The sequence below is a fragment of the Mesoplodon bidens genome (genome assembly GCF_964165515.1).
Source record: "Mesoplodon bidens genome assembly, chromosome: 12".
In the NCBI taxonomy this organism is placed as follows: domain Eukaryota; kingdom Metazoa; phylum Chordata; class Mammalia; order Artiodactyla; family Ziphiidae; genus Mesoplodon; species Mesoplodon bidens.
Genome location: NC_138168.1, coordinates 55,628,588 through 55,655,960, shown reverse-complemented (window position 1 = coordinate 55,655,960; position 27,373 = coordinate 55,628,588). Strand labels below are relative to the sequence as shown.

At 35.9% G+C, this 27,373-nt stretch overlaps 1 protein-coding gene across 1 annotated transcript in view; it reads left to right on the top strand.

Moving 5' to 3' along the window:
* The window catches only part of TRDN (triadin), a gene marked incomplete at both ends in the record, with an annotated part of 302,114 nt that overhangs the window by 189,761 nt on the left and 84,980 nt on the right, over window positions 1–27,373 (top strand). The window contains 2 exon segments of the mRNA XM_081251093.1: window positions 7,568–7,615; window positions 24,032–24,079. Coding sequence (XP_081107219.1) covers window positions 7,568–7,615; window positions 24,032–24,079 — 96 coding nt within the window.

Below are 27,373 nucleotides of genomic sequence, written 5' to 3'. Positions count from 1 at the left end.
GGACTAGAGCAAGTCCATGGAAAAAGTAAAAGGTAATTTGTCTTTAGCACTCAATTAAAGGAAATAACAAGAATGTGAATTGAATTTTTGGTGTGGAACTGTTTCCTCTAGGCCTTAAGAAACCAAAATCACTGTAAGAAAAACACTATAGGACACAGACTAGTTTGGGAATTGTATCAGTACAGGGTGGATGTTCTCATGGTACCATGAGCTTGAAGAAAAGGGAAGGCCTTCATGTTCAATGATGTAGCAAGCACTACGGAGGGGCACTTAATGCCTCCACATGTAAAGTTATTTGTCAGGGATTATGTGGATGGATGAAGAGTGCCTTTGACCAACAGAGATGCCAAATCTAGATTTACTATTTCCGCAAGTCAACACAGATTTCTTTATCATCCTGTTTACAGAAATGCCTCAACACACCCAGTTCTCCTCCCTTCAGTCCACTGCACACACACTCCCTCACCCCTACCACCACATTGGATAGAGACAGAGGGGTTGATGATATGATTAGTCATTTCCAAGGAGGAGGAGGACCAAGACTCATGGGCATTTCAGATCTTTGACACTCCTCTTGGTGAATCAAGAGGGAATGTAGTAGACAATGCTTAGCAAATATATTTGACCACATCACTCTCTTTTTTCCAAAGAACACTTCAAGGACCAGTATTCCTCAAAACCTTGGGAAACACTCCCATACATTACTTCGTTCCTCATATTGAGGACCATAGGGCTTTGATCATGTATTCCATGTGCATGTTTGACCAGCCTGTGGTCAGTTTGAATTCTGAGTGAAAAAGACATCAAAGACCAGGTCAGGGGCCAAAGTCTAGTTATTTTTAATTGTGGGCCTAAATTTGAATTAAATGACAATGGTCAGGCATTTTTCATTCCTTGGTTTTAACACTACACTAGATTTTTGTAGTATGCTCAGCCACCAAGCCTGACTCTGCTTATCACCTTAACTACATTTCAATACCTAAATTTGTGAGTCACATATCTATCTCTTGATCTAGTAATATATGTCAGATCATTCAGGAGAAGCCAGTATGCAGAATTTAAAAATAAAAAATAAAGCCCCTTTGGATTTATTTAGTTTTTTTTTTTTTGTTTGTTTGTTTGTTTGTTTTTGCGGTACGCGGGCCTCTCACTGTTGGGGCCTCTCACTGTTGTGGCCTCTCCCGTTGTGGAGCACAGGCTCCGGATGCGCAGGCTCAGCGGCCATGGTTCACGGGCCCAGCCACTCCGCGGCATGTGGGATCTTCCCGGACCGGGGCACGAAGCCGTGTCCCCTGCATCGGCAGGCAGACTCTCAACCACTGCACCACCAGGGAAGCCCTGGATTTATTTAGTTTTATGATGTTAGAAGACTATTTGGGGACAGCTTATGTTAGTTAGAAAGTGGCATGTCTTTTTGGACATAGTTTAAATATTCTGTCATGGAAATTGCTAGGGGGAAGGATCTATGGGCCTGAACTAGTAGATCTGATATCAGGGGTGTGTGTCTAGACCACAGGTTGGATGACATATATGACAGGTATCTCAGTTGTTTAGGGAAATCTGGGTTTATTCATATTATTCTGGAATAATTATTACTAACACCTTTTTCACTTGCTTAGTTTGGATAATAAATTATATGATCACTACCCAAATCACAGATGATGCTGACTGAATAAACTCAAAATAGTACCGATACAATGCCAGGGGATGGTTTGGGGAGGTTTAAGTGCCAGGAAAAGTAGACTGTGAGAAACCTGGGACTGACTTAGATGTTAGGCCAAGATGTGCTTCTTGTTCAATCCCACGTATAGAGCCAAGGTTGGTGTCCTGAGTGCCAGCACAAAATTGGAAAAATGTCATGGTTCAGAGCTTAAGAACATTTATCAAGTTTTGTTCAAAGAGGTCCAAGCTATATAGATGAGAACTTGCAGAAGTAGAATCTGAGTTCAGTTTAGACATTAGGAAGTAGAGAAGAGGAGGAGAGAATTTCAAATAGAAAATCAGGAATAAATTTTAATATTGTGAAAGTATAATAATGAGTACAGCAAAATAAGTATGAAGTATGACTATTGAGACAAGTACTTAGTGACCTGAGTCTTATTAATAAAACAGTGTCATGATACTGTGTTTTCAAGGAGCATGGTATTGGTGCAGATCTAAACAAGTTTTCCAATAGGACAAACAGGAACAAAAAGAGACCTAAAATGATTGCACTTGAGCAAAAATCTGATATAAGAAATAGTAGCCATTTCAATAGTTAGAGAATAGAGATTATTTTAAAATGTTGCTGATGTAGTTGGTATTCATTGCCCCCCCCCAAAAAAATCTAATTTATTCCTACTTCATACAATTCCAAAATATCAACTCCAGATGGTTCAGGGACTTAAATGGTAAAAATAAAACAAGCCATTAATTTAAAGAAAAATGTATAGGAGGTATATGTATATATTTTCTTGAAGTATGGTTGGATCACAAAAATTATATGTATAAATTCAAGCTGTAAATTAAAAATCTAATGTACTAAAATGATTACAGTAAAATTTAAAACTCATCAATAGATGCCATAAAGAGATAAAAGACAAGTTACAATTTTGGAAAAGGTACTTGTAGCATATATAAGTAACTAGAGGTTAGTAATGAAAAATAAATAACTCTAAAAATAAAAAAACAAGAAGAGAAAGAACTTGATAGACTAATGCATAGAAAAAATGAGCAAAAGATATGTTAGGATCAAAAAGAAAACAAAACAAGACACAAATTGCCTATAGACATATCAAAAATATTTAACCTCTTAGTAATAATGAAAATGTACTTAAAACCACAATACTATTTTACAATATCAAATTGACCAAAAATGGAGAAAAATGTTCATTCTGGTGATGGTGATGATATGAAGCAATAGAAACTCTCACATACAGTGTTGGTGTGAGTGTAAAATTTGGGGGAAAAATATGGCTTTTATCTAGAGAAGTTAAACAGAGACACATGCTATATCCTAGCAATTTCATTTCTAAGAAAATTCTTGCACATTGCACCAGGATTCATATACAGGAATATTCATAGCAGCATTATTTTATAATAACATGTACAGGACATGACCTAGTATCCATTGGCAGGAAAATGGATACATAATTTGTAGAATATGTATAAGTGGAATACTGTACAGCAGTTAAATCAATCAACTACAGTTCCTCATATCAACGTGGCTTGTATAAAAAGTTAAACAATTTATTTAAGTAAACAATTAATCAAATAGGGCAGTGACAAAACCGATAAATGATGAGGGGCACTCCACCATTGAGGGGTAGGGCAAAGGTTTTTATAGAGAATACATGGAAGCAAAGCAAAAATATATATTTAACTGACTATAACATATATTGTCTTATTTGGGAAAATTAGTTATTTGGCTAAATAACTAAATACTTTAGTTTGTTTAGCTTATGATAATTGCTTTTGAGTATCACTCAGATTTGAGATAAATCTAGTTGACTCTGGCTTTGGTTTGTTTAGGTAGACCACGAAAGGCCCTAAAGCTACCCAAGTCTAATGGCTATCTTGTTAAACAGTTTTACAACTGCGTCTCAGCACACATTTTAAAGGAAGCAAATTATAAGAATTAAAAAGTATAAGTCAATTTATAGAGTTATATCACTAAACAATATAATTCAATCTGTAAAAAATGGCCTTAGCTTTGTTTAGAGATAAATTCATGTAATAAAAAATGTACAGGAAAATAAAGAAATTATTAATACAAAATATAGGACAGTGATAATTCTGAGATGAAGAGAGAGGTATGCAGTGGTAATAGGACAAGTAAGAGGTTTCAAAGTCTTTGTTGATGTTTTATTACTTAAGTTTACAGGGGGTTTCAAAGATGTGCATTTTTTATTGCCACTCATTAAAATACGCATATATGTTATTACATATGTTATACACCTTTATGCCTTTCATTTATATTATATCTTTCACAATTAAACAATCTTAAAAAATAAAGAATGAGAAGATAGAAGTGGTGACACTGAGCATAGCAGCTCTCTGGAGACCATGGTGGACCACAGAGAGATGAAGTAGTTGAGGTAGGGGACACGTAGGAGTGAAGGCCGTGGTGGTCTGAACTTATACACGGTGACATTTTGTGTTTCTGAGCTGATGTGAAAATATCAGTGAAGTGGAAAGCAGATGAAGTAGCAGAGAGAGGCAGTACTTGCAAGCATAACGTCATTGTCTATGCAAAAGGAGTTGGGATGCAGGGCAAATTTGGAGGAATTGGTGTTAGATAGGGAATGATGATCCTATGGGTCTGGAAAGAAGACGAATAGTGCTGGTATGTGCTGGTGAGGTGGTGAAAAGAAGAGATAGCCTAGTCTGCTTCTACTTTCTCTATGAAGATCCCAACAGCAACTTGCTTTTATGTTACAGGATGTTGGAAGTTTGAGAAAGGAGGGGTATTCATGAACCACTTGTCTAGAAAAATGAGAAAGTAACTTCACTAAGTCTGTGGTAGTATTGTTGATCAGTGCTGAGCACTCTGTTAAACACTGTGACTAGACATTTGAAGTCAGATCTGCAGCAGATGGGGGCCTTCCTCCAGTTTGGATGGCAGCTCAGGTGGCAGGCATAGAGTAGGTTTGGTGTTTTGGCACATGTAGTGGATTGAATTGCATCCCCTCAAAAGATATGTTGAAATCCTAACTAGTACAGTACCTGTGAATGCAAGCTTATTTCAAAAAATGGTCTTTAGTGGTGTAATCATGGTAAGATGAGGCTATACTGGATTAGAATGGGCCCTAAATCCAATGACTGATGCTCTTTTAAGGAGAGGGAGATTTAGAGACACAGACACATTCAGAAGGAAGGCAGCCATATGAACATAATGCGAGAAATTGGAGTGATGCAGCTACAAGCCAAGGAATGCCAAAGATTGCTGGCAACCAACAGAATCTAGGAAGAGGCAAGGAAGGATTCTTCCCAAGAGCCTTCAGAGCAAGTTTCAGAGGGCCTTGGCAACACTTTAATGCTGGACTTCTAGCCTCCAGAACTGTGAAAGAATAAATTTCTGTTGTTTTTAGCCACCTAATAACTTAAAGGCAGCCCTAGAAACTTAATATACCCGATGACTATGAAAACAAAGAATAAGTGAATGATTTAACCATGGCTTATTTAAACATAAGCTTGAAAGAAGAAAAGTGAGGACATAAGGAAGATCTGGAGCATTGAGAAACTGATAAGGTCAAAGGAATGAAAGTATTGATGGGGTCAGAAACTACTTAGAGGAGGTTCTTGAGTAAGTGAACTATAACAGGAAGAGTGGTGCCAGGGAATAGGAATTTTGAAATCAAAGTCTTGGCAGCAAAGAAAAAGTCCAAGATACTTTTTCTTGGTAGTGATCAGAGAAGTGGGGTCTCCAGTTTTCAAAAGTGAGAAGGTCAAGGAAATGAGAGATTCCGTGGTTGTATGGACTGTGTCTATAAGTGACTCCCAATCCTGGTTAAATAATAGAGTATCTTGACAAGCTTACAAATAGACAAATAGCCAGGCTTACCTTATCCCAGACTCATTAACTCAGAATCTCAAAGCTCTGTAGTCCTCCCCAGAACTACTATGTCTGAATCTCATAGGCGTATAAAAACTCCCCAGCTTAGTCTAGTGTGAAGCCTGGGTTAAGAGTGGTTCCTAATGAAAAATCACAGTAGTAATAGTGGAGCAGATAACTATGTATAGAAATATTCAATAATTAATGTGACACAGACATAATGCTGGTTAATGGCAGCAATAGAGCAAGACAGAGCCGGGTGCAACCTGATACTATGGAGTTCAAAACAACTGAGATTTGGAGGAAACAAGGAGATAACCATTGATCAGAAGTAATAAGAAGTAAGGAGAAGTCATAAACAGCATTTATTAATTTAGTTAAAAAGAAGAAGTAAATATACATCACTTCCAGACACTTTGGTATATAGAGGAAAAATAAACTGTCTCTATTTTGGAAAACCATTTGTAGGGGATGTAGTGTCCTTAGGGAACTAGTTTGGTTAAAGGAAGAAAGTAAAGTGCACATTTTGAGAAGAGGCTGAGAATTTAGGGATGTGTGCTATGATAGAGATAACTCAGTGGAAGGACTTTGGAAAAGAGTCTGGTTTTAGGAGAAATATGAAGCCATATAGACTGTTTTCTGCTGGAAGCCTAGGCTCATGGTAGTAACTGAGGTGAACAAGGTTGGGGATTTCAGGGACATTAGTCCTGGTTGTATATTAGGGGAAGTGTGGTAATTAGTTTCCAAAATATGGCCAAGACCAGCAGTGTAAGCATCACCTGGGAACTGGCTAGAAATGTAAATTCTTGGACATGCCCCAGACCTACTGAATCAGGCCCGTATCTGTGTTTTAACAGCCCTCCTGAGTGACTCTGATGCATGCCAATTTTGAGAACCACTGGTCTAAAGTCTTTCCTCAAAGCTATATAACAGCCAGGGATCTGCTTAGTCCTGGAGCTCCGGGTCTTGAAACAGCCTGAAGAAGTCTTATTTACATGACTTCTTGCCTGGGCTCAAATTGTGAAGCTTGTGGTATGTAATATTGTGAAATTAAAACCTGAAAGTGACGTGAAGGTTTCCTGACATCTGATCTCTCTCACAGCCCAAGGTCTATGGCACAGGGAGGGCAAGGGGGCATGAAGACCCCTGTTTACTGGTTGTTCCTAGAGCCTCAGCTGCTGAGTGAGTGCACATGAGTAACAGGGATTATATACATGTACTAGTAAGAATAAAACTAAAAATACAAATACAGATGTCCAAGGGCAACAGCCTTGAATAATCAAAAGCTAATAAAATGAGTAAATAAACTTTGTAAAAATTTACCAGCTCATTGTCATTTTCTAATTTTCATATGGATCAAAGAAACTTCCACTTTAATTAGCCTTGATTTGAGGTCTAACATTTTGCACTAGGACCAGCATTTCAGATTATATTTTTGGAAGAGCTCTCCTATCTTCCTATCTTCCACACTAGATATTCAGAGAAACTCCAAGAAGCTATTTTGGCCTTTTTAATTTTTTTTCTTTTTCTCTCTCTTCAAAGCAATATTCAAATGGAATTTTCTATAACATTATGGCTAATATTTTATAATATAAAGCAAATTGATTGAGATCAGTTATGGCTTGCCATCCCCATAGTTAAAGGCTAAACAAAGAAGGCCCTTCAAGTGCTCTTCCCCACAATTTATGCATCATTTAAGATTTGACTATAAACTAATAAATTAGTATTCCAGTGTAATTCTGTGGAATAAGCCGCCTTTTTTATGGTCACTACTTATATAAGCATAAAATTTAGTACCACCAGAATTGTATCTTGAAAGAGAATTTCTGCACTGTTATTTAAGGAAGTTCATTAGTTACAAAAAAAATTCAAGCTTATTCTAGCGTGGTTTTCTCTGCTGCTTGCTTTGCTCTCAGGTGCCACATACGTTTTATCCTTTGGGCAGTTTTAGTCTTGTCTGACTTAGAATACTATAAGATATTGACCTCACATGTCTGATATCCGTTTCTCGTTCTTCAATCTCTGAATTTACAGAAACTGAACGAGCCAAAGAAGAGGTTGGTTCTGCCTCAACTAAAAAAGGTAAGTGCAGCTTAAATCAAAAGATGTCATGACTATAACTTCTTTATGCTAAGGTTTCTAACTCAATGTATTGTTTAGTGCTTATAGAAGAGCTCTATTTATTGATTTTACTATTTCACTGATATGGAAACCCACTTTGCACAAGATTTGTAGTACCTATGTTAACAAGGCTTTGTCTTCAGTGCTCTAATGACAATAGTTTTATTCCTTTAGGGTCATAAACTAAAGCTAGTAATTATAGTCCAATTGTAAGTTAGTTTTTGAAAAATTGAAGAAACGCTGCTGTGTAAGCTCAATGGGATCCCAGTCATCTGGAGAACATTCAAATTCAATATACTGATCTATAAGGTTAGCGTTTGAGCAAATGAAACTTTGACTAGTAGAACTTACATGAACAATGTTTGCTTTGTGCAAGAATAGTATCAAATTTAAGTTTAAATTTAAGTTTTCAAAGCTATGCCTCTTGTCATGTCTAATCAGAAGCAACTATTATGTGAATATTGACTCCTCTCAGTAGACACTCTAAAGAATATCTTTAAGAACATTAATACATGTTAAAAATATTCAATATGATGAAACATTTACATATTCTCTATTCAAAACAAACTGGAACAATTTTGAAATTTGTGATTCTGTTTTACAAATAGAAATTAAATCAGTAATGTATCTAATGTCTTTGGAAGAATCTCAAGACACAGTTTAACAACGCTATCCTCAACATACACTCACACACACACACACACACACACAACAGGAGTACCCTTTCACATACACGCCACTAAAATGGCATAACATTTTTCTCCTTAAAAAATCTCTTATTGCGGGCTTCCCTGGTGGCACAGTGGTTGAGAGTCTGCCTGCCGATGCAGGGGACGCGGGTTCGTGCCCCGGTCCGGGAGGATCCTGCATGCCGTGGAGCGGCTGGGCCCGTGAGCCATGGCCGCTGAGCCTGCATGTCCGGAGCCTGTGCTCCGCAATGGGAGAGGCCACAACAGTGAGAGGCCCACGTAACGCAAAGAAAAAAAAAAAATCTCTTATTGCATATGCTCTATAAGAGAATATATATCAGGACTATAGGGAGTTATAAAATATATATGATGCATATCCACATTCTCAATCCCAAGCAACATATATATGGATATAAATTTATATATTAGTTAATAAATTAAAATATAAATTAATATACATTAGTTATATAAATTAATGCATAAATTAGTACACATGTACATCTAATGAAAGACAAAATATTAAATGACACTTAAAGGAAAATATAAACTGCACTATAAGATAATACTTAATTAGAAGCAATTGAACTATTGAGATTAATTGCTTCCCTTTTTCAAATACAGCTCTATTTATTATTCTGAATTTATAGTAGATAGGAATAAAATCTGTCTCCTAGATAGTTCTTTTCTTAGTGATGTAATATGCGTGATGTCATTTTTGAGGTAAGTTATCACGATACATGTTTCATTGACATCTTTTACTAGGTATCAGTTTTTCCATAAGTGGCAGAGCCATGAATTTATTGGAAGTCCATATTAATATATCTCATTCTTTTATGGTGTCTTATCAATTTTGCTTGTCAACATTAAATGGAATGTGTGGGTAAAACCTGAGTGCTTCAGGATGGATAATGCCATGGTATCAATGACAAGGCTAAGAGTCTAAATATAGATTCAGAGGAAGTCATAATCTAAGCATGGATACAGGGTATATGGATCCAGCAAGTGAATATAAGGTCAGGACATCTATATGTGTTGAAAGCAAGAACAAAAGTGAGACAAAATTGTGTTCAAAATCTTCAGCCATGGGTGAGACCAGTGGATGTCCAAATAGCAGTATATGGGTTTCATTGGAATTAGATTTCAGCTACTGAGCCTCAGGGAATCCTTGATTGTGAAGACGATCTGGAGACAGAGTTAAAAAGGAAAGATTCAGGGCCTTCCCTGGTGACGGAGCACTTGAGAACCTGCCTGCCAAATGCAGAGCACACGGGTTCCAGCCTTGGTCTGGGAGGATCCCACATGCCACGGAGCAACTGGGCCTGTGAGCCACAACTACTGAGCCTGCACCTCTGGAGCCTGTGCTCCACAACAAGAGAAACTGTGACAGTGAGAGGCCCGCGCACTGCGATGAAGAGTGGCCCCCGGGGCTTCCCTGGTGGCGCAGTGGTTGAGAGTCCGCCTGCCGATGCAGGGGACACGGGTTCGTGCCCCGGTCCTGGAAGATCCCACATGCCGCGGAGCGGCTGGGCCCGTGAGCCATGGCCACTGAGCCTGCGCGTCAGGAGCCTGTGCTTCGCAGCAGGAGAGGCCACAACAGTGAGAGGCCCGAGTACCACAAAAAAAAAAAAAAAAGAGTGGCCCCTGCTTGCCGCAACTAGAGAAAGCCCTCGCACAGAAACGAAGACCCAACACAGCCAAAAATAAATAAATAAATTTATTAAAAAAAAAAAAAGGAAAGGTTCAATAACCAGTAACTGACCAATGCACAGACTCTGAATCACTTGGAGCCTAGATATTAGGGCAGAAATACAAACACACATAATTTGGAGTTTAATCAAGTCAAATTGGAGTGAGTAGAGATACTGAATTGATATTGAATCATCAGTTACTGAATTCGCTGGAATATTCAACCAAGAATGGTCTCTAGTAAGCCAGACATATTGGTTGGGATTAAGTAGACCTGATTGCTAGGCTTAGAGTGAAATATAAGGAGAGAAATAACCTTTTATGAAATTAAACTATTGGCATTAATTACTTTGACTCTAGTTAGTCTTAGATCTCATACCTCAATCATTAATTTAAATATGACTCTGCATATTAGGTTTACTCTCAACAGTAGAATGAATAGAAACAATTTTCCTTCGAAAGCCATCATAAATATTTTGAAACTCAGGTAGAGCTTTACCAATTTGACAAGTTACATATAAAAGTCAAAGGAGATGCTTCTCATTTGTCAAGTAGTTTTCATTTCTCCTCCTCCTCACTGACAATCAATCACACATGAAAATATATATTACTTTATCATACATTTAGTAACCAGTCCCTAATCTCCACAAAACTCAGTATATGTTACAAGATGTCCACCTTTTAGTCCCTTTTAAATAAGTAGAATAAGAAAGTGATTTGGGTTTGCTTTATTTGTTTTTAAGATACTGGAAATTGTTGTTCTACACTGAGGCTTTAATTAGTAACCATGTGTGCAATGTTAAGTGGAAATTACTGATTTTCTGATTGTTTTAAAATTTTCAAAGTTAAAAGATAATTTAATATTTTAAATTAATGGCAGTGTGCCAATTTATATCTAATATAATTATTTGATCTTAAGCCTGCTTTTAAGTCATATTTTCTTTGGAGATATATAGTATTTAATCATCAATATGATAATCCTCTTACTGTTTTATATTTGATTTGCAGCTTTCAAATCATTTTCACTTTCATTCAACATATATTTATGGGTCGCATACTACGTGAAAACTTAAGGAAATATTCAGATGTTAATACTATTCTTGAGCAATTAAAGATAGGGAAAAATATGAATCTTTATTGAGTCCCTGAGTAGTTTGGACCTCATTTTTTGCTATCAGCTAAAGGTTTTCCATATAATCTTAGTTCATGTTTGAAAGCCAACAGGGTAAAGAGATAAATACAGATAAAGAGCTGTAGGAGTTTAAAAATTATTCTTACCTGAGGAAAAGCAAAACATTTATTATACAAGGTGACTTTAGAGTCAAGCCTTAAATAACAGATAGAATTTTGTTATGTAATAATTAGTTGGAAGGGTATCTTGGGCATAGGTAACAGAGGAAGGCAAAGTGGTGGGAAATTGCAGGATGTGTATGAGGAATAACAAGAGTCTCAAAAACACAGTATGAATTCGTACAACCTGTGCTAATAATGCAGTAAAGGGGCCTGATTTTAAAATTGGACTCTACTGCATGGGCAATAGGGAGTCAATGAAAAATTGTAAGTGTAGGAAATAACACTCAGGTATTTGCTTTAGGAAAGGGCAGGATAGTTAGGAAGCTTTGGCAATAATGTAGGCAGCGTGCATTAGGACCTGATATTAGTTATGAGATTGGAAAGAAGGGATATTTTATAGGCACTATTATAAAGTAGATTAGTGGAATTTGACAATCGACCAGCTATGGAAGAGGAAAAGTCAGAAATTATTTAATGACAATAATAAGTTTTCAGACTGGGTGCTAGGAGAATATTGTTGGTATTTATCATAAAAATGAAGAAGAAAGATAAAAATAGTTTGGTGAGAGAAGACAAGATTAATTTTAGACATATTTAAATTATAGTACTGTGGCACATGCAAGTAGCAAGTAGGTGGCTCCAAATGTCAAACTAGAGCTCCAGAGAATGACAAAACTGGAGATATATCTGTGGGTGTCCTCTGCGTCGGTTAATGGTGGAAACAGTTATAATCCATGAGCTTTTCATGGATTCTGTTCTCGAGAGAGGACAGGTCTGGGATGTTCTCTGTTCTCGAGAGAGGACAGGTCTGGGATGGAATGCTAGAGAACGTTTGCAGGAAGAAAAGCAAGGAGAGTCAAAGAGAAAAAGCAGAAAATAGTGACTAGAAAGATCAGAGGTTAAAAAAAGGTAATTGTTATAATTTCATAGTAACCAAGGAAAATAAACCCTTTCAATGACAAGGCGGTTGTCACCATGTCATTGGATTTGTCAACTAGATAATTATTAATGATTTTCAAAAGAGAATTTTCTGGGGAGTGGCACAACTAAAAGCTAAAGGCTGACAAATTGATTGAGGGATGACGAAGTGAAAGATACAGGCACTGATGCTGAAGAATATTGGTTAGGAATAAAATGATAAATAGGATAGTAGCTTGAGGTTCTTGTTTAGTCTATATCCATTTCTATTTTAATCTCCGAGGTAAAGTGTTTATCCTCCTCTTCAAGACCAGTATCTCCATTTGGGTCCTTCTTGATCAGTCATCCATGCTATTTTGTGGCATTATGTTCTTTCTCCTTATTGACTTTATTCCTCATTTTGGAAAAATTATTCTCAGTTTAAAATTACTTTTTTCTAGATTCCCATATCTCTCTCTACTATTTTCTCTCCTCTGTATCTTAGCCAGTCTTCTGGATATTGGAGTGTTAACACTGCTTCTTATCTCCCACAAAGATGAGGCTTCTGTTTCTACTGTGCTTCCAATAATATGGCTAATGCTGAAGACATTATCATTGCTGAACCAATGGAACCATTCCACTCCTCACATTATTAGATGTCTCAGTGGCATTTACCACTTTGTCTTTTCTCTAAGCTTCTCTACTGTTGGGTGAGCATGACAACAGTCTCCTAGTTCTTACCATATTCTCTGAGCTTTATTTCTGACTTCTTTGTGTGTTTTTTCTTTGCTTCCCCTTAATTATTGGTGTTCCCCAGATTCCATCATTAGTCCTCTGAACTTCTCATTCTATACCCTCTCTTCATGAGATATGTACACTCTCAAGGTTGAAACTCTGCCTTTTATCCTGAAGATCTCCAATTCTATGTCTTCATTTCAGGACTTCTCTGGCAAAGAGCTTTTCCCTGAAAATTTCAGGTTTGTATATTCAAATGTCAAATAAACACCTTTAAATTCAATGTGTCTTAACTTATACTCTTCATTTCCTTTTCCCAGCTTGCTTTTAATTATCATTGGTGAAACCACAATCCACCCTCCACTTCCCTAGAAATCTGAGGGTAATAAATTTTCTCTTTCTAGCCTTCAGGTGATTATTCAAAGAATCTTTAAGTTCTGCTGATTTTGTTTCCTAAATATTTCTTGAGTTTACTTCCTCCTATTCATAACTATGACTTCCATGTTAATTCAAGTCTCATTATCTTTTTCTTGAACCACTGTAATGATCTAAACACTGTCCTCACATCTTTATTTTTATATCACTAATATTCATCCTAGCAGAACCCCCTCAACATAAATTATCAAAGTCATAAAACTGAATAAACCACACTTAATTTAAAACTCTATTTTTTCCCCAGTTTTTTATAAAATAAAGTCCAAACTTGTTAAAATGATGTAAGAGTCCTCCAAGATCTGGCTCCTATATCCTTTTCCAGTTTCATCTTCAGATATTTTGTATGCTACAATAATACCATATTGTTTATAATTCCAGATTTACTAGAAGTAATCTTCAGGGAAAATGATAGCCGGAAAGGATGGCCTTGTGAATAGATTGAGTTGTTAACATTGTCTGAGAAGTGATGAGAAGCCTCTCTTTCCTGTCTCTCCACCTGAATATGTATCCAAGATTTAAGACTTTGTCTTCCACAATCAGTGATTTATTCCATTGTTTCAGTCATTGACATCTCCAGGCAATAACCCTTGGGCAGGTAACATTACATTCTTACATCCTTGGAAATAATAGTTTGTCATGTTAATCCTATAGATGTATATACCAGAAGTAATGTATGTGTCATATGGGTGATATTTCAAACTGCACAATATTTTCTTACCACTCTCCACTCTTTACCAGAATTCTAACATACCCCAATTCCATGGAAGCCTCAGTACCCAGGCAAGCCCCTATAACTAATGGGCATATGTTGAGTGGAGTTAAGGGGAAAGAAAGAATTGAGTCCTCAAAGAAAATTGAGGGAAACATAGTGAAATAAGAGCCTAGAATGAAGCAAGCGATGTCAGCATCACAGCAGATAAGATGCTTCCCCTTCAATCTACAACCTGTGAAACATTAACAACTCAACAATAATCCTCTGCCCAACCTATCAGAATGCCAGAGAATTCCACATATCTGTACATCTAAAGGTGGAAGGATTGGAACACATCGAGGAGGTAGAACTGGGGAAACGGTGGAGGCAGTCCCTGCAATCGTGGTCCCCTGGCTGTGGCAGCAAAGCCTGCAGCCCCAGAAAACCCAAAAGCAGCAAGGGAAGCAATACATAGGACTCTAGCCTCCTGAATGTAGTGGTGCCCGTGGCCACAGATAACTGGGACACAGTTCCTCCAGCCACAGAGCCATCCACGACTCCAGCCCCCTGTTCCCTGCCTGCAGTGGTGAAGCCCACAAATCTGACAATACCTGATATAGAGGCACTTGCAACTCCAACCGCACCCCACCCACCCCTTGGAACCTGCAAATAAGGAGAGCCCAGATGTGGCAGAAGCACCCTCCATCCTGATGCCCCAGGTGGTGGTGCCAGCAATACCAACAGCAACAAGGTACCAATTACCGCAGAGGCACAAGCAACAGTAACAAGGGCACTGGGTGACACCTCTGATAGAGGTGGTGGAGGGCAGAAAATGCTGACTCTCAAATAAAACCAGAGACAGCACAGGTGAGAGAAACCAAAAACTTGTTCTATAGTACCACCTACTGGAAAACAAAAGAAAGCCTTCTAATTTCTAACCTGTAGAATCCTTAGAATTAAAAAGAAAAAAAAAAAAAAAAGCTTTACCTAAACAAGAATTATATTCAGTACTTCAAATGCACTGTCAGAGGAACAACACATCAAGCACCATGAAGAACCACACAAAGAAAATGATAGTTCTCCAGAAACCAAACTTAAAGTCACAGAATATTGCAATCTAACTGATTGAAGAAACTGAATGAACTACAAAAAAGCTCAGAAAGGCAGTTCAACGAGCTTAGGAATAGAATTAATGAACAGAAGGAATACTTTAAGTAATTGAAACTCTAAAAAAGAGCCAAACAGAAATTCTGGAGCTGAAGAATTGAATAAATGAGATGAAGAATGCATTAGAAAGCATCGGGAAAGAGAATATGATATGGAAGAGAGAATTAGCAAACTCAAAGATAGAAATCCAGAGAAGATACAAAACATCATAGAAAACCATCAAACCAAAATGGCAGACAGAAACACAAGGAAAAGAGGGCACCCAGAAAACAAAAGATAAAATGGCAGAACTACGTCCTCCTCTGTAAATAATTACCCTAAATGTCAATGGATTGAATTCACCAGACAAAAGACACAGAGTGGATGGATGGATTAAAAAACAAGACCTAGCTATATCCTACGTCTGGGAGACTCACCTCAGCTCTAAATATAAACATAGGCTAAAATAAAGGGATGGAAGATGATACTCCAATCAAATGATAGTCAAAAAAAGTGAGTATATTCTGTGCTCATGGATTGGAAGAATGAACATTGCTAAAATGTCCATATTATCTGAATCAATTTACAGATTCAATGCAATCCCAATCAAAATCCCAAGGATGTTTTTCACAGAGATAGAACAAAAAATTCTAAAATGTATATGGAACTACAAAAGATTCTGAATGGCTGAAGCAATCCTAAGAAAAAAGAATAAAGCTGGAGGTATCACATGCACTGGTTTCAAACTATATTACAAAGTTATAGTAATTAAAACAGCATGATATGGGCAGAAAAACAGATACATAGATCAGTGCAATGTAATTGAGAGCTGAGAAATAAACCCAAACATATGTGGAAAATTTTACAAAAAAGGAACAAAGAAACCTGGAGAGCCACATGCAAAAAAATGAAGCTAGACCAGTACCTCATATCTTCCACAAAAAAATGAACCCAAAGTGGATTAAAGCCTTGAATGTAAGACCAGAAACCATAAAACTCTTAGAAGAAAATCTAGGCAGTATGCTCTTTGACTTCAGTCATAGCAGTATCTTTCAAGATGTGTCTCCTCAGGCAAGGGAAACAAAAGAAAAAACAAAAAATGGGACTCATCAAACTAGAAAGCTCCTGAACAGCAAAGGAAACCATCAACAAAATGAAAATGCAACTTGCCCTACCACCAAGTGTGAGAAGATATTTGCAGATCATATATCCAGTTAGGGGTTAATATCAAAAAAATATAAAGAACTCATACACCTCAACAACAAAAAACCAGAAAACCCAGTTAATAAATGGGCAGAGGAGCTGAATAGAAATTTTCCAAAGAAGGCATATAGAAGGCCAACAGGTACTTGAAAAATTGTTCAACATCACTAATTATTAGGGAAATTAAAATTAAAACCCCAATGAGATATCACCTCATGCCTGTTAGAATGGCTATTATCAAAAAAGCGAGAAATAACAAGTGTTGGTGAGGATGTGGAAAAAGGGGAACCCTCATGCACTGCTGATGGGAATGTAACTTTGTGTAGCCACTATGGAAAACAGTATGAAGATTCCTCAAAAAATTGAAAACTAGTGCTACCCTATGATCCAGTTATCCCACTTCTGGGTATTTATACAAATAATATGAAAACACCAGTTTGAAGATACATGCACCCCTATATTCGTCATAGCATTATTTACAATAGCCAAGACGTGGAAACAACCTAAGTCTCCATCAATAGATGAGTGGATAAAGAAGATGTGGTATACACACACACACACACACACACACACACACAATGGAATAATACTCATAAAAATGAAATCTTGCCATTTATGACAGCATCAATAGATCTTGAGAGTATTAGGCTAAGTGAATTAAGTCAGACAAAGACAAGGATCTTATGATTTCACTCATATGTAAAGTATAAAAATCTGAAAATGAAATCAAGAAAACACTCCCATTTACCATTGCAACAAAAAGAATAAAATATCTAGGAATAAACCTACCTAAGGAGACAAAAGACCTGTATGCAGAAAATTATAAGACAGTGATGAAAGAAATTAAATATGATACAAATAGATGGAGAGATATACCATGCTCCTGGATTGGAAGAATCAATATTGTGAAAATGACTCTACTACCCAAAGCAATCTACAGATTCAATGCAATCCCTATCAAACTACCACTGGCATTTTTCACAGAACTAGAACAAAAAATTTCAAAATTTGTTTGGAAAAACAAAAGACCCCGAATAGCCAAAGCAATCTTGAGAACGAAAAACGGAGCTGGAGGAATCAGGCTCCCTGACTTCAGACTATACTACAAAGCTACAGTAATCAAGACAGTGTGGTACTGGCATAAAAACAGAAAGATAGATCAGTGGATCAGGATAGAAAGCCCAGAGATAAACCCACGCACATATGGCCAACTTATCTTTGATAAAGGAGGCAGGAATGTACAGTGGAGAAAGGACAGCCTCTTCAATAAGTGGTGCTGGAAAAACTGGACAGGGACATGTAAAAGTTTGAGATTAGATCATTCCCTAACACCATACACAAAAATAAGCTCAAAATGGATTAAAGACTTAAATGTAAGGCCAGAAACTATCAAACTCTTAGAGGAAAACATAGGTAGAACACTCTATGACATAAATCACAGCAAGATCCTTTTGGACCCACCTCCTAGAGAAATGGAAATAAAAACAAAGATAAACAAATGGGACCTAATGAAACTTCAAAGCTTTTGCACAGCAAAGGAAACCATAAACAAGACCAAAAGACAATCCTCAGAATGGGAGAAAATATTTGCAAATGAAGCAACTGACAAAGGATTAATCTCCAAAATTTATAAACAGCTCATGCAGCTCAATAGCAAAAAGACAAACAACCCCATCCAAAAATGGGCAGAAGACTTAAATAGGCATTTCTCCAAAGAAGATATACAGACGGCCAACAAACACATGAAAGAATGCTCAACATCATTAATCATTAGAGAAATGCAAATCAAAACTACAATGAGATATCATCTCACACCAGTCAGAATGGCCATCATCAAGAAATCTAGAAACAATAAATGCTGGAGAGGGTGTGGAAAAAAGGGAACACTCTTGCACTGCTGGTGGGAATGTGAATTGGTACAGCCACTCTGGAGAACAGTATGGAGGTTCCTTAAAAAACTACAAATAGAACTACCATATGACCCAGCAATCCCACTACTAGGCATATACCCTGAGAAAACCATAATTCCAAAAGAGACATGTACCAAAATGTTCATTGCAGCTCTATTCACAATAGCCCGGAGCTGGAAACAACCTAAGTGTCCATCATCGGATGAATGGATAAAGAAGATGTGCCACATATATACAATGGAATATTACTCAGCCATAAAAAGAAACGAAACTGAGCTATTTGTAATGAGGTGGATAGACCTAGAGTCTGTCATACAGAGTGAAGTAAGTCAGAAAGAGAAAGACAAATACCGTATGCTAACACATATATACGGAATTTAAAAAAAAAAAAAAAAAGTCATGAAGGACCTAGGGGCAAAACGGGAATAAAGACACAGACCTACTTGAGAATGGACTTGAGGATATGGGGAGGGGGAAGGGTAAGCTGTGACAAAGCGAAAGAGAGGCATGGACATATATACACTACCAAACGTAAGGTAGATAGATAGTGGGAAGCAGCCACAGAGCACAGGGAGATCAGCTCGGTGCTTTGTGACCGCCTGGAGGGGTGGGATGGGGAGGGTGGGAGGGAGGGAGATGCATGAGGGAAGGGATGTGGGAACAGATGTATATGTATGACTGATTCACTTTGTTATAAAGCAGAAACTAATTAAAAAATAAAAAAAAAAAAGAATGAGAACTTAATCTAAATAATTTCTAAAATATTTTCTTTTCTTTAAAATATTTTAAAATTGTGATAAAATCATATAACATAAAATTTACCATCTGAAGAACCTTTTTTTTTTTTTTTTGGGGTGTGCGGGCCTCTCACTGTTGTGGCCTCTCCCGTTGCGGATCACGGGCTCCGGACACGCAGGCTCCGGACGCGCAGGCTCAGAGGCCATGGCTCAGGGGCTTAGCTGCTCCGCGGCATGTGGGATCTTCCCGGACCGGGGCGCGAACCCGTGTCCCCTGCATTGGCAGGCGGACTCTCAACCACTGTGCCACCAGGGAAGCCCTGAAGAACCATTTTTAAGTGTACAGTTCAGTAGTCTTAAGTATATTCACATTGTTATGCAACAGATCTCCAGAACTTTTGCATCTTGAGAAACTGAAACTCTGTATCTGTTAAACAGTAATTCCCATTTTTGTCTACCTCAATCCTTTTATAACTACCATTCAACTTCCTGTTTCTATGAATGACTACTTTAGATAACGCAGATAAATAGAATCATTCAGTATTTGTCTTTTTGTGGCTGGCTTATTTTACTTAGCAAAATGTCCTCAAGATTCATCTATTTTGGACATATATACACTACCAAACGTAAGGTAGATAGCTAGTGGGAAGCAGCCGCATAGCACAGGGAGATCAGCTCAGTGCTTTGTGACCTCCTGGAGGGGTGGGATAGGGAGGATGGGAGGGAGGGAGATGCAAGAGGGAAGAGATATGGGAACATATGTATATGTATAACTGATTCACTTTGTTATAAAGCAGAAACTAACACACCATTGTAAAGCAATTATACTCCAATAAAGATGTAAAAAAAAAAAAGATAAAAAAAAAAAAAAAAAAAAAAAACAGAAAACCAGAATAAATGAACAAACCAAACGAAGCAAAACCCAACATGATATAGAGATCAGAGTAGTGGAAAGGGGCAGGGGAAGGTGAAATGAATAAAAGAGATAGTGATGGATAGAAACTAAATTTTTGGTGGCAATCATACTGTAGTGTATATAGAAGTAGAAATATAATCTGGTACATATGGAACTTATATAATGTTATTAATCAATGTTACCTCAATAATATTATAGTAAGATATAAATACTAAAACCAATAATTTTAATTTGAGAAAGCATCTTTTTGGTATCCTTGTAATAAAAGTGAGATTGAAGTTTGGTATAAGCTGCAACTTTGCAGGTAAATTAAACAGCAATAAAGAAATTTTTTAAAAAACCTGGAATTATAGAAAACCAATTTATCCACCTTACAGTTTATCTCAGGGCTATCCATAATCCAGGCATTATTTTATATAAATGTTAGCTACTTTGCTTCCTTAATATTAGTCGGGGTCACTGAAGGAGTGCAGCAAAAATCTACATTTTTTTCTAAAATAAACACATCCAAATGTAGAACAAATGGAATTTCTTATTTCCAGCATGAAAGGAGGTTTCAGGTACCCTATAGCATAGAAGGAGAATTTGATTAAGGTCTTCCTTTGATTACAGGCAATTAGAACATCCACTTACTTAGATGAACTGTTTATTCCTAATACTTACTCTCCATAGAATTAGGCTTGATGAACTTTATATCAGAATCAGAAATGAAAGGGTCATTTCACATAAAATGTTTTCTTTTCTGTATAGATAATTAGTATTTTCAGTGACCTTTTCTGAATTAAAAAAAAAAACTGGTTTAGGGGACTAGCCTTCTCTACTTAATATAAGTGCAAGCAGTTATTAACTCACCACTGGAAAAGAAAACCTTGGTCTTTGTGTGTAAGTCACAATCCAATGTTTTCTGAAAGATATTTACTCTTCAGAAGATTAAAACAAAATAATTGAAAAATACATATTTCCTATACAATATTCATAATGAGTTTTCAGAATAAAAGAATTATGAATAAGGTTATATGCCCAGGGCTCTACTATAATTAAAAATTATCAGTGTTTGATTTTCACATTGATTTGAGAGAGAGCATTCACAGAGGAGATTAATGTACCACACACCTTACTAGCTCCTTAAAGTAATTATAATAAAGTCTAACTCTTTAGTTTGGAATTCAGGGGCTTATGCAATTGACCTCATCTACTTTTAGATTATTTCATATCTCTTCTATGGGAACCCTCTGCTCCAGCTACACTTGTTCACTTCCTCTAGGCACACACAAGGCTTTCCTGCTTCTTTGCCTTTTTCATGTTTTATTGGTTACACCTAATATCTCTCCTCTTTCAGGACATATACTAATACCAAAACTGATCTCTCTAACTCAGAATATTTATTATCAAATCTCATTTTTCAATTAATACACTTAATCACCAAGCAAATATATATCGATCAGTTGCTAGGTCCGAAACAATGCTAGATGCTGTAAGAAATATAAGCAATCATTTCTGTATATCCCATGGGCCAAAGAAAAAATGACAATGGAATTTTGGAAATATGTTGAATTAATCTATGATGAAAATGTCACACTGAAACTTGAGATGCTGCTAAACAGTGTTTACCTGAAATTTATACTCATTAAAAATATTCATTAGAAAAGAAGAAAGGCTGAAAAGCAAACATTTAGGAAGAAAATAATTTTTAATTTATGTTAAAATTTTCATGAAACCCAAAGAAAGTAGAAGAAAGAGAAATAAAAAATGTAAATAAAGAAGCTAAAGAAATAGAAATCAAATAGTACAATAGAAAAAGCAATAAATCCAAATTAGATTCTCTATAAAAACTGAAAAAACTGATAAACACTTATGTAAACTTATTAAGAAAAAAAGAGAAGACACAAAACATTAATATCAGAAAATTAAAAGGAGTCATCATTACAGATTCTACAGATAATTTAAAATAGAAATATTCCCAGCGAGTTTGAAAATTTTAATACAATTGACATTTTGAATCTTTAATTATAATTTTTCACCAAAGAAAAGTCTAGCCAGATGGCTTCACCAGTGAATATTTTTCAAACATTTAAGGAAAAATTAACACCAATCTTGTACCAAACCTTCCAGGAACAGAAAAAGAGGAAACATTTTATGGAGCTCATTTTATGGAGCTAGAATAACCTTGATACAACAACCTAGCAAGGAACAAAAAAGAAAGAAAACGTACAGGTTAACTTCTCTTGTGAACATAAGGGCACAGATCTAAACAAAATATTAGCAGATCTAGTCTGATATTATATAAGAAAGACAAAATGGAATCAAGTTGGTTTTATTTCTAGACTGCAATTTCAAAATTCAATGTAATTAATCAGAATAATAGAATAAAGGGAAATTATACTTATCATAGAAGATGCATTTGATATATTTCATATTATAGTAGAAAGAAACTTCCCTATTCTGATAAGATATATACAAAAACCATTAGCCAATATTATACTCAATGGAGAAAAATGGAAAGATTTCTCCCTGAGAATTGGAACAAGACAAGGATGTCTGCTATCAGCACTTCTATTATGCATTATACTGGATATTTTAACCACTGCAATAAAGTGAGAAATAGAATTAATCAGTACAAGAATAAAAAAGTAAAAAATAAAACTATTCACAGGTGAAATTATCTGCTTGAAAAATTCAAAAGAATATACAGGGCCTCCCTGGTGGCGCAGTGGTTGAGAGTCCGCCTGCCGATGCAGGGGATACGGGTTCGTGCCCCGGTCTGGGAGGATCCCATATGCCGCGGAGCGGCTGGGCCCGTGAGCCATGGCCGCTGGGCCTGCGCATCCGGAGCCTGTGCTCCGCAACGGGAGAGGCCACAACAGTGAGAGGCCCGCATACCGCAAAAAGAAAAAAAAAAAAAAAAAAAAGAATATACAGTTGAACTATTACAACTGAGTGAATTTAGCAAGTTTTATATAAAAAAGTCATTTTTTCCCTTGCTCTGTCTCTAGTTCATGTCATTAACTTTTTGAAAAGATCATGATCATTTACTCTGTAGACACTTGATTTATGTAATTGTTTCTTCAGAATATTATTTAATATGTACTCTATATCATATATTTGATTAACCTGAAAGCTTAATCTTTGGCTTAACTTGATTCCAGTTGGCTGCTTTGGCAAGAATATTTCAGAGGTGATACAGTTATCCATCACACTGCATGTCATGAGGAAGCACAGAATGTCTGGGTGTCCTATTGTGAATGAGTGGCTTTAAGTTTCCTCAGTGGGTTAAGTTGGTGACAATCACATTTCTTCATTTCCAAGTTGCAGTTTTCCCCATGCAACTCTTGGGGGTGATACCTGGGTATGACGGCAATATCCAGTTCCCCATTCATCCTTCATCTAATAGTTGCTAATGTCCTCTGAAGATCCTTACTTGAATCAGTTATTTCAATACACTGATTTTGTATGAATCATCTCTATTTCTTGGATGTATAACAAGGTAAGCAGATAATACTCCACCGAGAGTAGTAAAATCTCAGTAGTTCATGGGAAACAGCACCTAAGTGATAATTCTTATTTCTTTTTTGGTTACTTGTGACTTGGAATGACTTCATTTAATATTTAAGCAAATCTCAAACATTACTACACTGTCCTTTGAGTTGATTAAGCAACATTAAGCTTGAATTTAAGGAGCATCTAGTTGACATTTTCAAGACGCTAAGTGGCTCCAGCAATTACCTGGAATGTAAGTCGATTAATCATAATCCTGTCAAGTGGAATTCTTCATAGAGCTTGTTTATCAAAGCAGAGTATAAAAGAATAAGATAGAAAACAGTGTGCAAAGACTAGTAAGAAGAGGGCAAGGGATTATTTTTTTCTCTAATTCTTTAAGACTAGATTTATAATAGTAGGTTTCAGTTGGATTTTAGAGAAGTGAGAAATATTGAAAAAGCTAGAAGAAAATTTTGGCATTGAATGAGTTACAAAATGCCTTTTTGAGCAGAAGCAGCATTTACATCTGGAATTTTATTTAAACCTTATCTCTGCTTTGCAGCTGTACCTGGAAAGAAGGAAGAGAAAACAACCAAGACAGTGGAGCAAGGTAAAAAAAAATGAAGGAGGTTGACATTATCTTTAGAAAGACAACAACATGAGGAGGAAAGCACTGGATTCAGACAGGCGGACGACAATAACCTTTAAATCGATTGCTCTCTTTCACTGTCCTTGCATGTTTTTTTGTGCCAGGGAGAATGTGAGGTGGCAATCTGGGTTTTTGTTCTTTTGTATAACTAAACTTTGAGTGTAAGTTCAGAACAGGAAAGCTCCACAGACTGCTTAATTACATCAAGAGAAATGCTGAAGATTGTTGGGAATAAGGAAATCTTCCAGGCAATTGGTAGACATTTTTTTCTGTTTGATTTGTGGTTTTAACACTACCTGACTGATCATAGCTTAAAGAATAGAGGTGACACAATTCTGTTTATGTAAAAACAATTTCTACTGCTTGAAAAGTAATATGTTAAAACAAAGCAAAAAAACAGCAATACAGGTAAATTACTTGCGTTTATATTACGACTTCAGCAGTTGATTCTCCCAAGAGGTCTACAATTTCAGTGTTATAAACCATAATGCCATAAATAATGCATTTTCTTTTTTTTAATGCAGCTATATAATAAATATATCATTCTAGAATATGCTTAGAAAAATGCTACAGCAGAGTAGAATAAAAGCATTTGAAGTGATGTTGGGCCTTCTGTCAGAGCTCATAGTGCCAATAATTTTAATTTTTGTTCCCCCCACTCTTTGGCTTTTAATATATTATAATATTATAATATGTATTATTTATTATAATAAACAGATGAAATCAGAACTAGCAATAATTTTGTCAAGAATGAAATCAAAATCATTTCCCCTCTTAAATTTGAGACAAATTCCTAATATCAGAAATTAGATATTTTTACATAAATATATCAAGAAAATCCTTCAAACCCTCACATTTCAGATAAGTAAACTAAGGTTAAAAACTTCATCAAGAATATATTTCCTTTGGTTTTTCAAAAGAAAAATCACATTAGATGACATTGAATAAGTTTTCAAATTCATTTTGGCTTCTGTGGACTACCTCGACTTTTAGAATTCAATAAAATATTTCTGTCAACTTCTTTTTGAGGTGGATACTTTAGTCTGTGAATTATAAAGTAGAGCTCTAGCAGCATGGATCCCAATTTCAACTTGTTGACTTAGACAAGGTTCTGAGCCTAAATTTCTTCTCTAAAAAATAGAGTTAATTATACCTGACCTGCCTGTCTGACAAGATGTGGAGTTCAAGCAAGAAAACGTATGTGAAAGGATGCGAAAAAATATAAACTCCTAGTTAAGTATATAGTATTTACTTAGGCATTTTTCCTTATAAAATCAGCTTCAATATAAATGAGAATCAAAGCACTTTGCTTTCACTAAGCTTCATAGTTTTTCTCCCCTCTAGTATAAAGGCGTTGGTTACTCATCTTACAGCATTTGCAGATTGTTTTTATAGCCACAGAAAATTAAGAGAAGACTGACTAGAATATAAAATGTCCACATTAATAATAGTACCTAACATATAACTGATTAAGCACAGATTGTTCATGTCTTCTTACCTTCATGTTGGTGTCAGTTTCATTAATTCTATAATGTTGCCTCAAATAGTTTGGAGACTGGAAATGGCTCTTAGGGATGTGAATTTACTCCTCCAGATGATTTTATAATTCATTCTTTTATCAAAAATACTTTCTATTTTATAAACACCTAGGCTCTTGGCTTATGTAAAAACAATAAGAGATTCTTTCAATGACTTTTTATAATGACTTAGTAAATCATTTCAGTTTTAAATATCATAAAGCAATGACCTCATTTTTAACTATACAAATCATAAGAAATAAGGTATTTGGATAACTTGCATACTTTTGCGATGGTATATCTATGACTAATAATTTATATGAAAATATATATTTTGTGATTTTAATAAATCAAGGAATTTATGTGATAATAAATCAATTACATTCTACAGATTTCATCATAATATTCTAATATTTATAATAAGATGATGCTTTGACTATTGTGTATTTCTCTTCCTTATATAGTTTTTAGTTATTTTCAGAAGTATAAATAATCTAAAACTAGTTCATAATTCTTTGAAGTACAGTTAAATAGTTTATAAAGAGTTATTTTCATTTAAGTTTGAACTCATGGACTTGTACTAGGGAAAAAGTATGACACTCATAATTCTTAATAGATTTCAAATACACAGTGTGATCTATGTAAAACTGTGTACACTGAACCTCTGAACTTAGTCTGCATTATAATTGTACTTGGAAACATCGATTAAGCTAAACTTTACATTATGGAAAATTCATATAGTGAAAGGTGAAATAAATTTTATGTTTATGTAATTTAGTGAACTAGACCTCATAACATTTAAGAATTAGAAATTTAGTTAATCTAACCTCTGCAAAAGTCCAAAAAAGTATCTCTATTTTATCTTTAATTCATGATGGATCATGTGGCTTTTAGTTATTCTTCTCATAAAGATCTTAAATTGGCTAGACCAGAATTTTGAGTATTAAGAAACTCTTTATAAATTTTCCCACACTAAAGCCACACACACACACATACACACCCACACACACCACAGACACCATTAACGATTTCTCTTGTTTAGAAAGCAATTACCTAGAAGCATCAGGAGACACAAATATTTTCCACAATACATGTTGCTCTCCTTATAGTGAGAGCCAAGGAATGCCAAAGATAAAACATCACAACACGTGCTACTGTATGAAGATTTGTCTTTATATATTTATATATTATATCTAGAAAGAGTACATCACATTTCATTAAGCTTGGTTTATTTATTGTTTGATATTTAATTTCTCATTTTTTAGTGTACTTTTTCCTCAGTATTACTTTTCAGAATTGACCTGTCCCCCTAAATCCAATTTCCCTCTCTCTTTTTCAATCTTGTTTTCTCTCAGAAGAAAATTTTTCATAGTATTTGCTTGTTAATAGCCAGAGGATCAAAGCAGTCACTCTAGGGAAGCATCCAGTGACTTCTTACTTAATGTGGCAGGGAAGGAGACCAGTCAAGACAACTAACTTTAATGATCTGAGTTGTAGATTGGAGTCCCAGCATCTCTTTGTTTCTAATTTTCTTCCTTCAAAGTGATTTCAATCCAACAATGAAAAGGTGAAGAAAATAGTAATAAATCAAATCATTCACATATCATCTTTCTTTTTCTTTCATTCACACCTGTGCATGATATTACTTAAAGCTTTCTTTAAGAGTTTGTTCTAAGGGCCTGTAACAATGCTGGCATGTAAGAAGTGTTCAATAAATACTTGTGGGTTGAATGAAAAC